The sequence below is a fragment of the Piliocolobus tephrosceles genome, chromosome 8, assembly GCF_002776525.5.
Source record: "Piliocolobus tephrosceles isolate RC106 chromosome 8, ASM277652v3, whole genome shotgun sequence".
NCBI classification, from domain to species: Eukaryota; Metazoa; Chordata; class Mammalia; order Primates; family Cercopithecidae; genus Piliocolobus; species Piliocolobus tephrosceles.
In genome coordinates this window covers 79116226-79132968 of record NC_045441.1, presented here as the reverse complement: position 1 = coordinate 79132968, position 16743 = coordinate 79116226, and the positions used below count along the sequence as shown (strand labels likewise).

Here is a 16743-nt window from a genome sequence, read left to right as displayed (position 1 = left end):
GTATATATATGTACACACATATATATGAGTCACTCTCACAAACAGACTGTTATATCTCCCAAATACACACACACACACACACACACACACACACACACACACACACACACCCCGAGAGAGAGAAAGCATGATTGGATTCTGGTAAGACTGAGAGAGCCATCAAACTGGGATGAAAATCTGACCCAAGTGAAGGAGAAGTGAAGCATCCTTGACTTACTAGATCTCCAACTTTTACTCCTAGGCTTTCTTTCTAATAAAATCTTCACACATTTAATCATTTCTTGGTATCTACTTCTTGGAGGACCTGGAGTAACAGATTGAAAAAACAACTGGCGAAAAGGGGAGATAAAGTGTTAACCTTAGAATTTTTGTAGCATTCCCAAGGGAATGAGAAACATAATCTACAAACAGAAAACAACAACGACGACAACAAATAATAGTAATAATACAAGCATTAGTGCAAGAAAACACAGTTGAGATACAAGGGATAGAACTCTCTCACTGCCCACCTTGGTCAGTTTACATACCATGTTCACACATCTTTGAAAACCTGCCACGTGGTTCAAGGTGTGAATGAAAGGATAGCCCCTGTTTTGGAGCTTAAAGTTCTTCTGAAATATACACAAAACTTCCATAAATTGGAAACAGATATGTATTGGGAGTAATAGTTAAGAAAGTTAAGAACGAAGGCAAAATTAAATCAGTTCTCAAGCATGTACCCATTAAATAATTCCCTGTAAGTCCTCTTCAACTGCTTTCTTAAAAACCGGAAAGATCAGGTGAATGGACAAAGACTAAAATCAAGTTAAGATGTCACTGTTATCACCTTGGAATAGTGAAAGAAATTTGCTTTTTAAGGTCATGTGTCAATGTCATTTAAGTTTCAAACTTAAATGGGTACTGGAGATGGTTGTAGGACTTAAAGAGTTTCAGGGATACCATGCTGGATATCTTGTTTGTCCCTCCATATACGCTCTCCTCTTTTATGTACCTTGCTGATCTGTATGAACTGTATCAGTGGGTTCCCTTGTCCTCTAGTTTCTGGTTGAATTTGAACCAATGGGAAGCACAGGCAGGAGATTAAAGGGAGGAATAAGAGTAAAACTACATTATTTATTCCCCTGGGCTTTCTCCCTGTGGGGTACCTCAGGCTGGCTGCATCCCTCTACTGAAGGTCACAGTTCCTATTAAGCAGTCCTCTCCAGAAAACACCCTAACCTTACTCCCACCGCCATCCTGCTAACAGTTCCCTTCTCTTGCCCTTCAGGAGTAAGGATAGTAGGTGCTCCTCATGCTACTAGCTAGTCTCAGGGCACTGCTTTATCCCTTGAGACTTCCCTACTCCCTATCCACACTTTTGAAAATAGTTCTTTTATTAAACTCTCCTCAAAGGACTACTTTTAAATGTGTCATCTGTTTCTTGCTAGGAATTTCACTTGCAGAGCATCAACTTAAGTGAATCACTAAAACAGGGAATTAAATTATATTTACTTCAACTAGGAAGAAATGGTGATAGCTTATCACTAAAGGGTAGATTTCTGGATTTCAAACTGAACAATTCCCTTCTTCCACTAATGAAAGGGAATGCACTTTTTGACTTACCTGAGTGTTCTCAGAGGTGAGGTATGACTTTCAGGCCATAATGGATGCCATAGAATTTAAAACTTGGCTATGATATTATGATGGTGGTGTACATACATATTTAAATTTTAAAAATACATAAAAGAACAGAGAACAATAGTATATACATTTTAATTGGAGATCAGCTTCTTGACAATAGAGAAAGTGAAAAACCTATAATTATTTCAGTGTATATGAGCTTTTTTTTTTTTTTTTTTTTTTTTTTTAGCACATTTTAAGTTGTGCAACAGGGAGACCTTTGGAGGAGCAAGGGATATAAAAATATGAGGAATTAAAATAATTTTATTGTTCTTAGAGAAATAAGTTAAATAATCTTCTCTTTGGTATTACTTTCTGAGAGCTTTTTTCTTTCTTTCTTTTTTCTTTTTCTTTCTTTTTTTTTTTTAACATCCTAAATAGCCAAAAGCAAAATTTGGCATGCTGTAGTTTCTAAACTTCTTTTGTTGAGGCTACCATTTGTTTTAGGACTGTTGATAAACATTTCTTTTTGAATGCTGAGGTTGGAAATTATTGTGTACTACAATGACCTAATTAGCGGTTTCCAAAGGGACTGTTAAAAAAAAATTCTGATGTCTTTCTACCCTAGGTTGTATCTGAACTGGGAAATAGAATGTGCAGCTTGAAAAGACCTTCAGGAGTTCTGTTCAATTGAGAACTGCTGGCCTGTGAAAGAGAAAATCATTAATATTTTAATCTCACCTTCTGTTATGGTCTGAATGTGTCTTCCCAAAATTTATATGTTGAAATGTAATCACACTTGTGATAGTATTAAGAGGTGGAGACTTCAGGAGGGGATTAAGTCATAAAAAGTTCAGGGAGCTGCCACAGGGATAGGGCTACACAGAGAGCCCCTACTAGGGCAATTTCTACTGGAGCAGTAGGAGTGGGGCCACTGCAGAAAGGCCCCACTAGGGCAATGCCCAACAGAGTTATGGGGTTGGGGTCACCGCAGAAAGCCCCCCCTGTGGCAATGTTTAGTGGAATTGTGGAGGCAGGATGATCTCTGAGATCCCAGACTTGTAAAGCCACCAGTGTGCAATGTGCAGTGCCAGCCTGAGAGAGCTTCAGGCTCCACTTCAACCCCTAAGAACTGCTGCATGGCCTGCACCCAGCAAAGCCATGAAGGCAGTGCTGTCTGAGGGATTGGGGGCCCAACCTCCACTCCAGTGAGTGCATGAGGCATGGCATGGAGTCAAAAATTATTTGCAAACCTCAAAATTTAATATTGTTTGCTTTGTGTTTTGGACTTACTTGGGACCTGGGATCTTCTTTCCTGTTTCTCCCTTTTGGAATAGGAATGTTTATCCTATGCTTGTCCCACCATTGTAGTTGGAAACACACAACTTGTTTGATTTTACAGGCTCACATTTGGAAAGGAATTTGCTTTATGAAGAGTCGTACCTTGAGTCTCACCCATAACTGATATAGATGGAACTCTGGACTTTAGACATTGGAGTTGGTGCTGGAACAAGTGAGACTTTTGAGGCTACTGGGATGGAATGAATGTATTTTGCATATGAGAAGAATATAAATTTAGGAAGTCAAAATGTGTCTCCCTCAAATTCATAGTTCTAAGGAAATATAAAACTAAATAGGTAAAGAGAATTATGATAGATCAAGGTGCCTGTTAAATTGATTCTGCACAATTTAGGAATTTTTTAATTTTCCAAATGAAAACTCACACACATTTATTACACTGGTGTTCTTTGGAAAAGTGGGTCTGAATTATTACAATATTAAAATTGATTTGTTTTCTGTTAAAAAATGTTAAAATTTAACTTTGGCTCTAAAACGATAAGAATTAGATACCAAAGGAAGTGATGAACCAAAATGCATATTTTCAAAGTAGGGTGTTTAAGAACCAATTTGACGACTGACCTATAATAAAGACATAATAGAAGAGTTAACTGCATAGAGCAGGGGTCAACAAACTTCCTGTAAAGAGCCAGATAGTAAATGTTTTAGACTTTGTGGCCCATAGGGTTTCTGTGGCAGCTACACAGCTCTGTTGTTGTAGTCTAAAAGCAGCCACAGACGATACTTCAACAAATGAGCAGAGCTATGTTTCAATAAAACTTTATTTACAAAGACAAGCAGTAGGCTTGATTTGTCCCACAGGCCGTAGGTTGCCCACTGCTGGCACTGAGGAAATGAGGGCTTACCAAGAGGTTCTTTTGGAGAAAGTTCTCTCATACCCCTATGAGAACCTTCTCTCAAGCCTTGAGATAGGGGGCCCTCAAAAGTTTCACTTGAAGCGCTTTACCTGTGTCCCTCTGAATTTACAACACATGTTGTTCCCCGAACTGGAAATTACCTTCACTCTCTATCAATGGCAGAACAAACACCCACAAGTGTTTCCTGTTTCCCCAAGGGAGATCACGGGGGACAGAACATCTGCTTAAACTGGCTTAATTTGAGTTCAAAAGAATCACCCGGGAAGGCAGGACTCCAGAAGAGACAATTCTGCCTAGAGTGAACTGAAACCTGGGGTAGACTGGGAAGTGGCTTCAGAGAAAAACGTGACTGGACATTCTAATTGAAACTCCGTTTGACCAGTGGATTTCTTTCATGTTTTAAAAATTGAGCTGAAGTGAAATGAGCCAGGCACAGAAAGACAAATACTGCATGATTTCACTTAGATGTGGAATCTAAAAAAGCTAAACTCATAGAAGCAGAAAGTTGAATGGTGGTTTCCAGGGTTGCAGGGGCAGTGGGGGAGGTAGTGGGAAATGAGATATTGGTCAAAGGATACAAAGTTTTAGTTAGGAGGAATAACTTTGGAAATCTATTGTACAACATGATGATTATAGTTAATAAAAATGTATACTTGAAAATTGTTAAGAGAGTTGATTTTAAATGTTCTCATCACACACACAAGTGGGCTTGAGAGGTGATGGAGATATTAATTACCTTCATTTAGTCATTTCACAGTATACGCCCATATCAAAACAAATACGCCAAACAAAACGCCCAGGCTGAACACCATAAATATATACAATTTTTATTTGTCAATTAAAAAGTAGCAATAAAGATTGAGCTCGTAAATTATGGAGTTAAAATTTTATGCAGAAGAAAGGGAAAAACTTCCTCCAGTGAAAAAATTCTAATGAGATTTTGAAGACAGAAACAAATGACATTTTTTTTGTTTGTTTTCCAAATGTTCTACAAAAGAAAATTTCAAAAGCACAATCAGTAAGAGAGAGAAAAGTATACATGTATCCAGCATGCAGCCATTGTTAACTCAGGACCAATCTTGTTTCGGTTCTACCTCCTTTTCACCACCCCTACACCCCAAACACAAAATTACTAATTCCAGATCATATTATTTATTTACAAATACTGTAGTATGTATCTCTGAAAGGCATGAACTCTTTAAAAAACATAACCATGGAATCATTATATCATCTAACAAATCAATAATAGAGGACCTTAATATCCTCAAATATCTAGTCTGTGTTCAAATATTTCTGATTGCCTAATAATTGATTTTAGATTTTGCTCAAATTAGGATCTAAAGTCTATGTGTTGCACTTTAGTTGTTAAGTCCCTTATAATGTATAGATTCCCTAACCTTTTTTTGGTCCTTTGCAATTTCTTTCTTTCTTTTTTGGTTGAAGAAACCAGGTTTTTGTCCTGTGAATTTCTACTTTCTGGGTATTACTGGTTGCATATTTGTTGTGGTGTTAATAGGATTTTTTAAAAAATTTCTTTTGAATTGAAAATAAGATCCAGAGACCTGATCAAATTCAGCTTTAATTATTTGGCAAGACCATCTCATGGGTGATATGTGCACTCCTATAGTACTTCCAGACCCATAATGTGTGGTCTTCCTCTGTAATGTTAATATTTATCAGGATTTGGGACAGTTTGAGAAATCCATTAGAAAGTTTGGTTTTTTTTTTTTTTTTTTTTTTAATCAGCTTTCTACTTAATGGTTTTGGTAGCCGTTGATTACTGCCCATACCCATAATTTTATTAGGGGAAAATTACATTTTGGTTATATATCTCTGGTTGTTTTTGTTCAAAACATAGGTTATATGTTAGTCTGCCAGCACATTGGCATCTTCTGGATGAGAGACTCATTAGTCTTCTCACAAGAGTCCCTTTTGTTCATTATCTTGTGGAATTTGAGTGTGAGGTTTTTTTTTAAATTGTTTGTTTGGAGGGGAGTTGATAAGCTAATTAGCTATAGAGACAAATTTTATTTTTGTTTAACTGACTCTCACTGCATGAAAAGGCAATCTAATTCTCCAGCCTACTTTGGTAAGGTCTGATGACTTCTGTGGGCATGACATTAAGAAGACTGGTTGGTCCTCTGTTTTGGAAGATCCTTGAGTGCCAAGTACATGATACATTGATGATCTGCTTAGTAAGAATAAATGTTGCTACTCAGTTTGAGAGGTTTCTGCTCTCTTTGAGAAATATTTTCCCAGACATTCTAATGTCTAAATGCCATTTGAGTAGACAATCTTCTTCAATCCATGCCTGGTAAGTAGTGCGGTTCTGTGTAGCCAGCTTATTACACTAACTTCTTCTGACTCCAGTCATAGCTCCTTATTATTTTGTCATCAATGGTGTTAACCAAACCAAGGAACATATTTGCTGCTTTTCATATATTTCACTCCTTCCATTTTCACTATTGTCTTTGTAGGACTCATAACATGTTTAAGAGGAAGTTAAATACTGCATGTACAGGTCTGAAGAGCTAGGGGCTGTATCTATAACCTTGCCAGTTTAAAGCGTCGATCTTGAGTCTAAAAAAATTAGGTGGTACTGAGACCAAATTCTTGAAGGAACAATATCAGACCCTTAAACAATTTCAATGTCATAAGCAAGTGGGCCTCCAGTGGAAAATCCCAGGTAAAAAGACACTTTTTCTATGCTTCTGCCACTTCTAAGTTGACCTAAAAAAGTGGGAGTTGAAAGGAGTGGCCATTAGGTCAGCGCTCACAAGGAGACAGAAGGCTGTGGAAAGGAGTATTTTTGCATGAATGTGCCAATTCAACAAGATCTGATACAGAAAAGATGGCTTTCATCTCCTATGCTGTTGTGGGGTGACAACTGTTTTTAACCTAAGCCCCATGTTGGGACTCAAACAAATACACAGTTCATTGCAATTAGGATTTTGGAAACACGTTCACACAGCACCCACGGAAATAATACAACCAGCCACTGGGCCAATGCTTGGTGATTTGCTTTAGTCTTTTAATGACAGACCACTAATTCCAAACAGGAGTGGTGGAGAGGATGGGCAAAGGGCTGGCATCAGAAGCTTGGCCAGAGTTGCTGGTCAGAACTGCCAACAGTGAGCCTCCACTGCTGTCTCCTTCACTCCGCTTTGTGGTGGACATTAAGCATTCCAATAAAATCGCCAGCTTGATGCTCAGCTGGCCTGATTGCTGAAGAGACTGATTGCATTATTCATTCTCATGAAAAGATTTTTAGGACTCTCAAGGATCTATAGAGATTACATTAAAAATAAAAAAAAAAGCTCCAAAGTTATCAACAGTTTAATTTATCCTCCTATTCTCTCAAAAGGAACAAAATCACAGAAGACAATAGACAGAGCCTGAACAGAAAACAGGTTTTTGCTGAGGTTGAACGAGTTTGGAAGCCCTGCATGTTATGGGATTGGGTGCCCCTCTCTTAGTCTTTTATTTTTTTCGTTTTCATTTCCCCTTTCCACTTTTTTTCCAGACAAGTTCCTCTACCTTTTTTAAAAAATAAATAAACAAAAAGTAAACAACACCCCCTCCACCAAACAAAACAAAACAAAACAAAAGTGGGAGTAATGGGTATTGTGATTTTTTCATTTATTCCATACTCTATGTATAAACAATTATTTTCAGCTCAACCTTGTAAACGAAGCAAAAGTTCTTGGACTTTTTGCTCCTTCCACACATCTCCACTCTGCCACAAGGAATTAATATCTGGTGTCTTTTCAAAGCACTGATCAATTTTTCCTTTGTGAACAAGTCTTTTCAGTCTTTTACCTTTTCCAAGAAAGAAATACGCAATTGGTTGCTTTGTACGATGCATGTTTATATTGTCCCTTGAAAGAATTTTCCAGTGCTTGAGCAACTCTTTCATTTGTTGAGAATGTTGATCTAGTTGTTGATTTTCTGGCCAGAATAAGAGGGAAGCTAGAAAATAAGGTTCTGAAAACCGATAAGTCAGTCCTATTGGTTGCAAGACTTCTCGAAGCTGATCTTTCAGTTTTTCAACTGGCTTTACTAATGTGGAGGTAGGTTTGACACAGGAGAGAATAATGTTGGCCAAGATGAAATTTAACTTTTCTTTTGACTGGATTTTGACAGTGCATTGTTCTAAAAGAAAAGCATATTTGTTCACTATATATTCCATAGTGCTTATAGCATCCCCTTGACTTTTGATAAGATATTCCAAGAGCCCAGAAAACTTGTCTGCTTTTAAAGCTACTAGGCTTTTCCGGCATCTCTCTATTTGAAGTGGCTCACTGAACTTTGATCCAAGACCTATGTCTTGTGATTCTTCTAAGAGACAAAATATATCTGTATATTTCTTAAAATATACAGCCACCTTTCTCCGAGTTTTGGCCTCTTCATTTTGCTTAATGTTATTCCTGGGTTTTAGCAGGACAAAGTATTCATCAAAAAAATCAAAGGACTTTTTCAAAGAAAATTTCAATTTAGTTAAATAAGGAATACAGTTTTTGAGGGCTAATTTATATTCATCATTTTGATCCCCTGGAATATCACCACTTCCTGATACAAAATTGACCGTATCTCTTTTAGATAGCTCATTTTTTATTATCAAAAAAAGGAATGAGCTGGAGAATTTGGATTGTGTAAAGCCCAACTCCTATCTCTCCTTGATAACCAGCAAAATTGTAAGTATCATACCTCCTTTTCGACTTCTGATACAATCTTTCCTTCACTTCACACTCTCTGTCTTCACTTTGCTGTTGAGATTCTTTGAATGCACTTCAGGCCTGTTCTGCTAAATTCAAAAGAGCAATTAGATCATCAACTGAAATGTTCCTGTTTCTTCCGTTTTCCTCTATCCACCATCTTATTTTACTTTTGTAGACTTGACCCAGTGTATCTGAGATATAAGAATTGTCAGGTTCTATGATTTTTGCTTGTTTTGCCCAGTTTAGAGCATTGCCAAAGTCCTTCTTTTTAATGTAGAAATGTCTTGCCAACGCTTGGCAAATGAATGCATTTGGGTTGAATCGATGGATACCTTCAAGCAATACAGCTTCAACTGCTTCATTTCCTTCATCTTTATGTAATGCTTCAATAAATGGGGAAAACCAATTTCCTGTTTCACCTTCATGTTCATTGCGGTGTCTTGTGAGTAGGAGTGTGTGCATATCTTGCAAAAATTTGCTTTTTCCCATACCAGTATCGAAGAACAAATTCTCAGTTAGCATATCCAACAAAATTTGGCTTTTATTCAGGTGATAGCTTTTCTTCAATTCTTCCGGTGAGAACTTTGCAATCAAAGAGTGAATGATGCGTACTCCACAGTAGTTCCCACATTCGATGACCTCTGTTTTTATCAGAATTGTAGAGTAGGTGCCCATCTTGTCTTCAAATTTTTCTGTCCCCCAGAAAGCCTTCTTGTTTCCAATTCTTAAGAATCTTTCACACTGTGATAGTGAAATGGTGGTATCAGGCACATATGAATTAAGAAGAGCCAGAAAAGAAAAGAGCTTTGCTTCCTTGGTAAAAATATTCTGCCCTTTCAGGATATTCCGGACCACATATCTATGTATTCTTTATTAAAATTGGTTTTCATGATCATAAAGGAATACAAATCCTCAAAGTTTTTATGTTGTTCTTTGATTTCTTTCAATTTAAGCTCAAAAGCTCTGTTCTTTGGAAGAGAGTTGCTGTATTACGGCAATGCTGTCTGGGATCCTTGCACTTTTTTCAGGATTTTGTGATCTCATACAATTTAGGATAATCACCAGAGGTTTTTCATACCGAATGTACTTTTTAGCTATAGCTGTTTGAATACAGTACTGTAGAAGATAGACGTTATCTTGTTCTTCAAAATCATCAACAAGGAGCACTACAGGTACATATTCCTGTCGGTTCATTGCCCCATAGGTGATTAAATTGGTTACCTGTTCTCCAATTTCAGAAAAATCCACTGTCTTGTTTTTCAGCACAGCACATCTGAATTTTTTCCTTAGGTCCCAGAGAATGTGCATAGCCAAGGTAGTTCCCCCACAGCCTGGATACAGGTGAATAATTTTGGTACATGTTGGTTTAGAAGAATCTGTGCAGTTTTGAATCATTGCTTCAAGTCTTTCATATTTATCCCTTTTGACAAAAGGTGAAGAATAACTTTCAGAAGAGAAGTAGAAGTTCCACCGTGACATTTTGCCACCTCGATAGAAGTCTTCCTCTTTTGATGCCTTGAATTCAAGGAATTTATTTTTGTCCTTCTCTAACAGTGTACCCTCACATTCATTTTCACAGATAATTTCCAGAGTAGTCATGATATCTTCTTCTTTTTTCAGAAGGACAGTCAATAAGCCAATAGATGGTAAAAGTCTTTTTGAAGATTGAGTCACAGATTTTAGTTTAAGAATAGTGCCATTGATCTCTTCAAGGCTTAAAGCAGAAATACATTGGCTTGAAATTTCATCTTGGTGTTTTATTAATCTTGCTTTAAGTAGATGTTTCCATCCCTGAAATATGTGTGGTTGTACACAAATACACAGTATATTTTCTATTCCTTTGAGATCCTCGTAGAAAGCACAGAAAGTCTCAATGAAGGGATCTCTTGGGTCATCCACAGGGGATAGTAATAGAAATACCACCAAAAACTTCCCTCTTGGCACTATGTCTTCATGTGTAAGAAATGAAATCAGTTTCCTGACATTAGAAGCTCTTTCTCTTTGCCAGGAACTTGGATCAAAGGCTTTATATTTTTCACTGTCAAGGTCTGACCTGCCATTGCAGAAAATCCAGCTCGGTTGATGGTAAAGATTCAGAGTAGAAATCTTCTCATTTGGTGTGGTTTTCCTTTCTACATATATACTTGGAAAGTGAAGGTTTGCTACTCGGTTTGCTTTGTAATCTTGGACCACTCCATTGATGTTAGACTCAGGATCGAACTCCAACACAGCAAACCATTTAATTTCCTTCAGGAAATCTAAGTGTTTTGTTTAATCTGAGTGACATTTATTTGTTACAAGAATGTACTGTTCATAGTATGAATTATCTAACAAATCTTGATTTCCTGTCAATAATTTAACCAACTTTGGTCCCTCCCTTTCTTTTTTATTTGTTTTTGCTCTGAATTTTTCTTCTGCTGCTTTTCTGGACTCTGCCAGTGTTTTAAAATCTGCTTTAAATGCTCTGAAATCAGCTTTATTTTTCATAATGTCCGTAGAGCTGGTCCCATCTTGCACAAATACTGAGAATTTTTTACTTTGTTCCCATGTTTTGTTATTGTAATTTTGAATTTTAATCTGGAAATAATCATATTGGCATTCAGAAAACTGTGGAATAATGTCCACTTCAATAACAAATCTTTCAGATAGAGTACTATTTGACAGTAAAACTTCCACAAATCTTGGCTCTCGAATGTACTTCTTTGCTTGTTGGACCTGATGGTCTTCAAAATACTTGTTTATCATCAGATTGAAATGGTTAATGAGGGCTTCCTTGGTATCACTGGTGACTTTGATGCCAACAATTTTCCCATGAGGTTTGTCTTTGACTCCAAAATGAATAGTGCCATTGGTACGTGAATTCATACAAGCTGAAGCAAACCAGAAAACCTCATTGCTAAATTTCATCTTAACATCCTCTTCCGTGGCTGTCTCTGTATTTGTGAAGGCTTTGAATTCATGTATCGGATCAATGAGATTGTCTGGTCCTGTTTCAGGCTGTAGAATGAAATCCAACTTCTAACGATATGGATTACTGAATTCATCAAATGGGTATGATACACATGTCAGGTCTGTGGATGGGTGCCTTTCCTTTGTATAATCTATTTTATCTTCTATGAGCTCAGCTTTTAGTGACTCAGAAACTTTAGCAATTGTACTCATTGTAGATGGATAAACCATATCTGGGTTCTCTTTATCTTTTTTTTTTTTCGCTTTGAAGTTTCTCTACTTTCCTTTTGAGACACGGTTTGGTCTTTAGGAGCATTTTTACTGGGCTTTCTCATATTAGATGTCTGAATCGAATCTTCAATGGCTGTTTTCTGCAATTCTTTGAATAGTTCTTCTATTTGAATAGTTGGTCCATGTGTGATGCCCATATCAACAAGATGTTCTTTTTTTAACCACTTCAAGACTGCTCCATTCACATCTTGTCCAGTTAAAATTTCCCTGTGTTTTTGGTCAATCTTGTGACTTTCTAACCACCGATTTACATCCTCTTTGGTCCAATCATCTGTATTTTGTGGAAGGTTCAGTTGCTTTGCCATTCTGATACCTACATGTAGAAAAAGAAAAATTATTTAGTATTATTAAAAGTAAAATTTTGACACAATTTTAGTAGATAATGTATACATAGTTTTCAAAATTTAAAAAGTTAAATAGGATATGCCAATGAATTATCTCTTGAGAGAACATGGCTGTTACCAGTTTCCTCTGCATCCCTCCAGAGAAATAATACCAAATACAATCACATGATCACCCTTTTCCCACATAAATTGTGGCATACTATACATAATTCTCTGACTTCATTCACTCAGTAAATTTTGGGAATGCTTCCAGTCAGTATATATCAAGATAGTTTATCCTTTTTAATGATTGTTTGCTATAATGTGTGTTTGCTGTATTATTTAAGAACATTCAATTCTGATATAGAAAATAAGAGGAAAAATAAGGATATTTGAAACTGAGTTAGAAGCAGGTTTGTGAGATACATCATGATAGACATAGATAAAGTAAATAGAGCATATGAGTATTAAGCATAGTTAGAAAGGGATGTAAGAACCAAATAGTAAATATTCATGAGACACACGTGAAGCACTTGCTGTTTTTGAGGTCTTAATTGGGTTACTTATTTGGTGACACCCATTCTAATCATTTGTGTTCTCCATTGAAGAAACATCAGTAAAATCCATAGTAGCTTATCAGGCTAATGACCTTTATCTGTGGCCAGGCATACTAATCCCTCTGCATTTTTCTGATTAGAGCAAGTGTATGTCATTGACCCACGACCTCTTCCATCTGCTGAGCCCCTTTAAACAGACCTCAACTCTGGTTCTCAAAATTGTACAGTCAGTGCAGAATGCTGAAACATCAGAGAGGAAGAGAGAAGATATATTAACTAGCACAACTGAGATAATGAGATCCTTCTACTCTTCTTGTTCTTTATCCAAGATGTGTTGCCCACCTCTTTGTTGTTGTTGTTGGGTATTTTAATTTTTTTTTTTTTTGAGATGAAGTTTTGCTCTTGTTGCCCAGGTGGAGTGCAATGGTGCCATCTTGGCTCATTGCAACCTCTGCCTCCTGGGTTCAAGCAATCCTCCTGCCTCCGCCTCCCAAAGTGCTGGGATTACAGGCGTGAGCCATCGCACCTGGCCTTGTTGTGTATTTTAATTGATTTTAAAAAGTATGTCCTTCAAGCATCTTAATTTTGTCTGTGAGCTGTTCTGCTCCATGTCATCTGGAATAGCTTGCTGAGTAGTGAACTTGTTGGCTACTGTTGTATTAAAGTAATTTTTCACATGATAATTGATAAGAGCTGATTCCTGAGCAATAACTCATGGCGTAATTATTTAGTTTGCAAATTTGCAGACTACTATCCAAAAAATTAATGTCAATCTATGCTACACAAATATAGCAATGGTTAGAAAAAATGAAATACAAATAATAATAGTCAGTTTTAAGTATGATCTAAAACTATGAGTCATTTTAATGAACTAAACTTTCATTTGTCATGGGAGGCATCAAATTAAATAATGGAGGCAGCCTGGGGAATGATGGCAGATAAATTATTATATAGGCCCACGTTCATGAAATAACACACAGAAATATTGCTTTCTAGTGGCAGAGACAAACTCAGGATTAGGATTTACGTTCCTTTCAAGACATGAAGATGCCAGAGCCATGGTCCAAGGTTTAAGCTATTATTTTTTTCATTATGTAACTGCGGTATGCACAGAAAGTGAATAAGCAACATACTTTACAGCTATAGCAATACAAAATAGGCAAAGATAGGCAATATCTTGGTTGCGATTTTGTACTATAATTTTGTAAGATTTTACAATTGGGGAAGTTAGGTAAAGAGTACACAGAATATCAAATTATTTCTTGCAACTACATATGAATCTACAATAATCTCAAATAAAATGTTACTCAAAAAATAAAAAACTGCAATGGTATCCATTAAAGAGAAAAATATTTAGAACCGAGCAGTAATAAAAATGCTGCATATAAAAAGTTGTAAGGAACAATGTCTACAATACTTGGAGAAGTATGTATAGCCTTGTATGTATTTATAGAAATGAAAGAATGGGTGTGCCCTGCCGTGCACCTGTATGGCTAAGACCCCTGCTGCATGTGTGCATGGGTGTGACCCGCATCCGCAGATTTTATCTGGGGGACTGCAAGTACCTTCAGCCATTCTCCCTTCACACGCACATGGACACAGTGTCACCTCCTCAAGCCATAGGGTGCCAAGTCTAAAGCGCAGGGCCGGGTTTCAAGATGACCAAATAGGAACAGCTCCAGTATATAGCTTCCAGTGTGAGTGATGAAGAAGATGGGTGATTTCTGCATTTTCAACTGAGGTACCGGGTTCATCTCACTGGGGCTTGTTGGACAGTGGGTGTAGTGAGCTGAAGCAGGGAAGGGCATCACATCACCCAGGAAGTGCAAGTGGTTGGGAAATTCCCTTTCCTAGCCAAGGGAAGCCATGACAGACGGTACTTGGAAAATCGGGACACTCCTACCCTAGTACTGCGCTTTTCCAATGGTCTTAGCAAATGGCACACCAGAAGATTATATCCCGCACCTGGCTCAGAGGGTCCCATACCCATGAAGCCTCACTCACTGCTAGCACAGCAGTCTCAGATCGAACTGCAAGGCAGCAGCAAGGCTAGGGGAGGGGCGTCTGCCATTGCTGAGGATTGAGTAGGTAAACAAAATGGCCAGGAACCTCGAACTGGGTGGAGCCCACTGCAGCTCAAGGAGGCCTGCCTGCTTCTGTAGACTCCACCTCTGTGGGCAGGGCATAGCTGAACAAGAGGCAGCAGAAACTCCTGCAGACTGGGAGACACCTCGCATTAGGGGCCTACAGACACCTCATACAGCCAGGTGCCCCTCTGAGACGAAGCTTCCAGAGGAAGGATCAGGCAGCAACATTTGCTGTTCTGCAATATTTGCTGTTCTGCAGCCTCTGCTGGTGATACCCAGGCAAACAGGGTCTGGAGTGGACCTCCAGCAAACTCCAACAGACCTACAGCTGAGGGTCCTGACTGTTAGAAGGAAAACTAACAAACAGAAAGGACATCCACAACAAAACCCCATCTGTACATCACCATCATCAAAGACCAAAGGTAGATAAAACCACAAAGATGGGGAGAAACCAGAGCAGAAAAGGTGAAAATTCTAAAAATCAGAGCGCCTCTTCTCCTCCAAAGGAATGCAGCTCCTCACCAGCAATGGAGCAAAGCTGGAAAGAGAATGACTTTGATGAGTTGAGAGAAGCAGGCTTCAGATGATCGGTAATAACAAACTTCTCTGAGCTAAAGGAGGATGTTCAAACCCACTGCAAAGAAGCTAAAAACATTGAAGAAAGATTAAACGAATGGCTAACTAGAATAAACAGCATAGAGAAGACCTTAAATGACCTGATGGAGCTGAAAACCATGGCACAAGAACTACATGTTGCATACACAAGCTTCAGTAGCCGATTCGATCAAGTGGAAGAAAGGGTATCAGTGATTGAAGATCAAATGAATGAAATTAAGTGAGAAGAGAAGTTTAGAGAAAAAAGAGTAAAAAGAAACAAACAAAGCCTCCAAGAAATATGGGATTATGGGAAAAGACCAAATCTACATCTGATTGGTGTACCTGAACGTGATGGGGAGAATAGAACCAAGTTGGAAAACACTCTTCAGGATATTATCCAGTAGAACTTCCCCAACCTAGCAAGGCAGGCAGACATTAAAATTCAGGAAATACAGAGAATGCCACAAAGATACTCCTTGAGAAGAGCAACTCCAAGACACATAATTGTCAGATTCACCAAAGTTGAAATGAAAGAAAAAATGTTAAGGGCTGCCAGAGAGAAAGATTGGGTTACCCGCAAAGGGAAGCCCATCAGATTAACAGGGGATCTCTTGGCAGAAACTCTACAAGCCAGAAGAGAGTGGGGGCCAATATTCAACATTCTTAAATAAAAGAATTTTCAACCCAGAATTTCATATCCAGCCAAACTAAGTTTCATAAGTGAAGGAGAAATAAAATCCTTTACAGACAAGCAAATGCTGAGAGATTTTGTCACCACCAGGCCTGCTATACAAGAGCTCCTGAAGGAAGCAGTAAACATGGAAAGGAACAACTGGTACCAGCCACTGCAAAAACATGTTAAATTGTAAGGACCATCGATGTTAGGAAGAAACTGCATCAACTAATGAGCAAAATAACCAGCTAACCTCATAATGACAGGATGAAATTCACACATAACAATATTAACCTAAAGTGTAAATGGGCTAAATGATCCAATTAAAAGACACAGACTGGCAAATTGGATAAAGAGTCAAGACCCATCAGTGTGCTGTATTCAGGAGACCCATCTCATGCACAGAGATACACATAGGCTCAAAATAAAGGGATGGAGGAAGATCTACCAAGCAAATGGAAAACAAAACAAAACAAAAAGCAGGGGCTGCAATCCTAGTCTCTGATAAAACAGACTTTAAACCAACAAAGATCAAAAGAGACAAGGCCATTACATAACTGTAAAGGGATCAATTCAACAAGAATAGCTAACTATCCTAAATATATATGCACCCAATACAGGAGTACCCAGATTCATAAAGCAAGTCCTTAGAGACCTACAAAGAGACTTAGACTCCCATACAATAATAATGGGAGACTTTAACACCCCACTGTCAACATTAGACAGATCAACG

General features: G+C 37.9%; 1 protein-coding gene across 1 annotated transcript in view; it reads right to left on the bottom strand.

Annotated features, from left to right (window-relative positions):
- Nucleotides 1–4631: 4631 nt before the first annotated feature.
- Nucleotides 4632–16743, bottom strand: part of SAMD9 (sterile alpha motif domain containing 9) — a 32250-nt gene continuing 20138 nt past the window's right edge. The window contains 8 exon segments of the mRNA XM_023226758.2: nt 4632–6562; nt 7433–7678; nt 7680–7722; nt 7725–8427; nt 8429–9390; nt 9393–9499; nt 9501–11743; nt 11746–12086. Coding sequence (XP_023082526.2) covers nt 6451–6562; nt 7433–7678; nt 7680–7722; nt 7725–8427; nt 8429–9390; nt 9393–9499; nt 9501–11743; nt 11746–12086 — 4757 coding nt within the window. The 3' untranslated portion in view covers nt 4632–6450.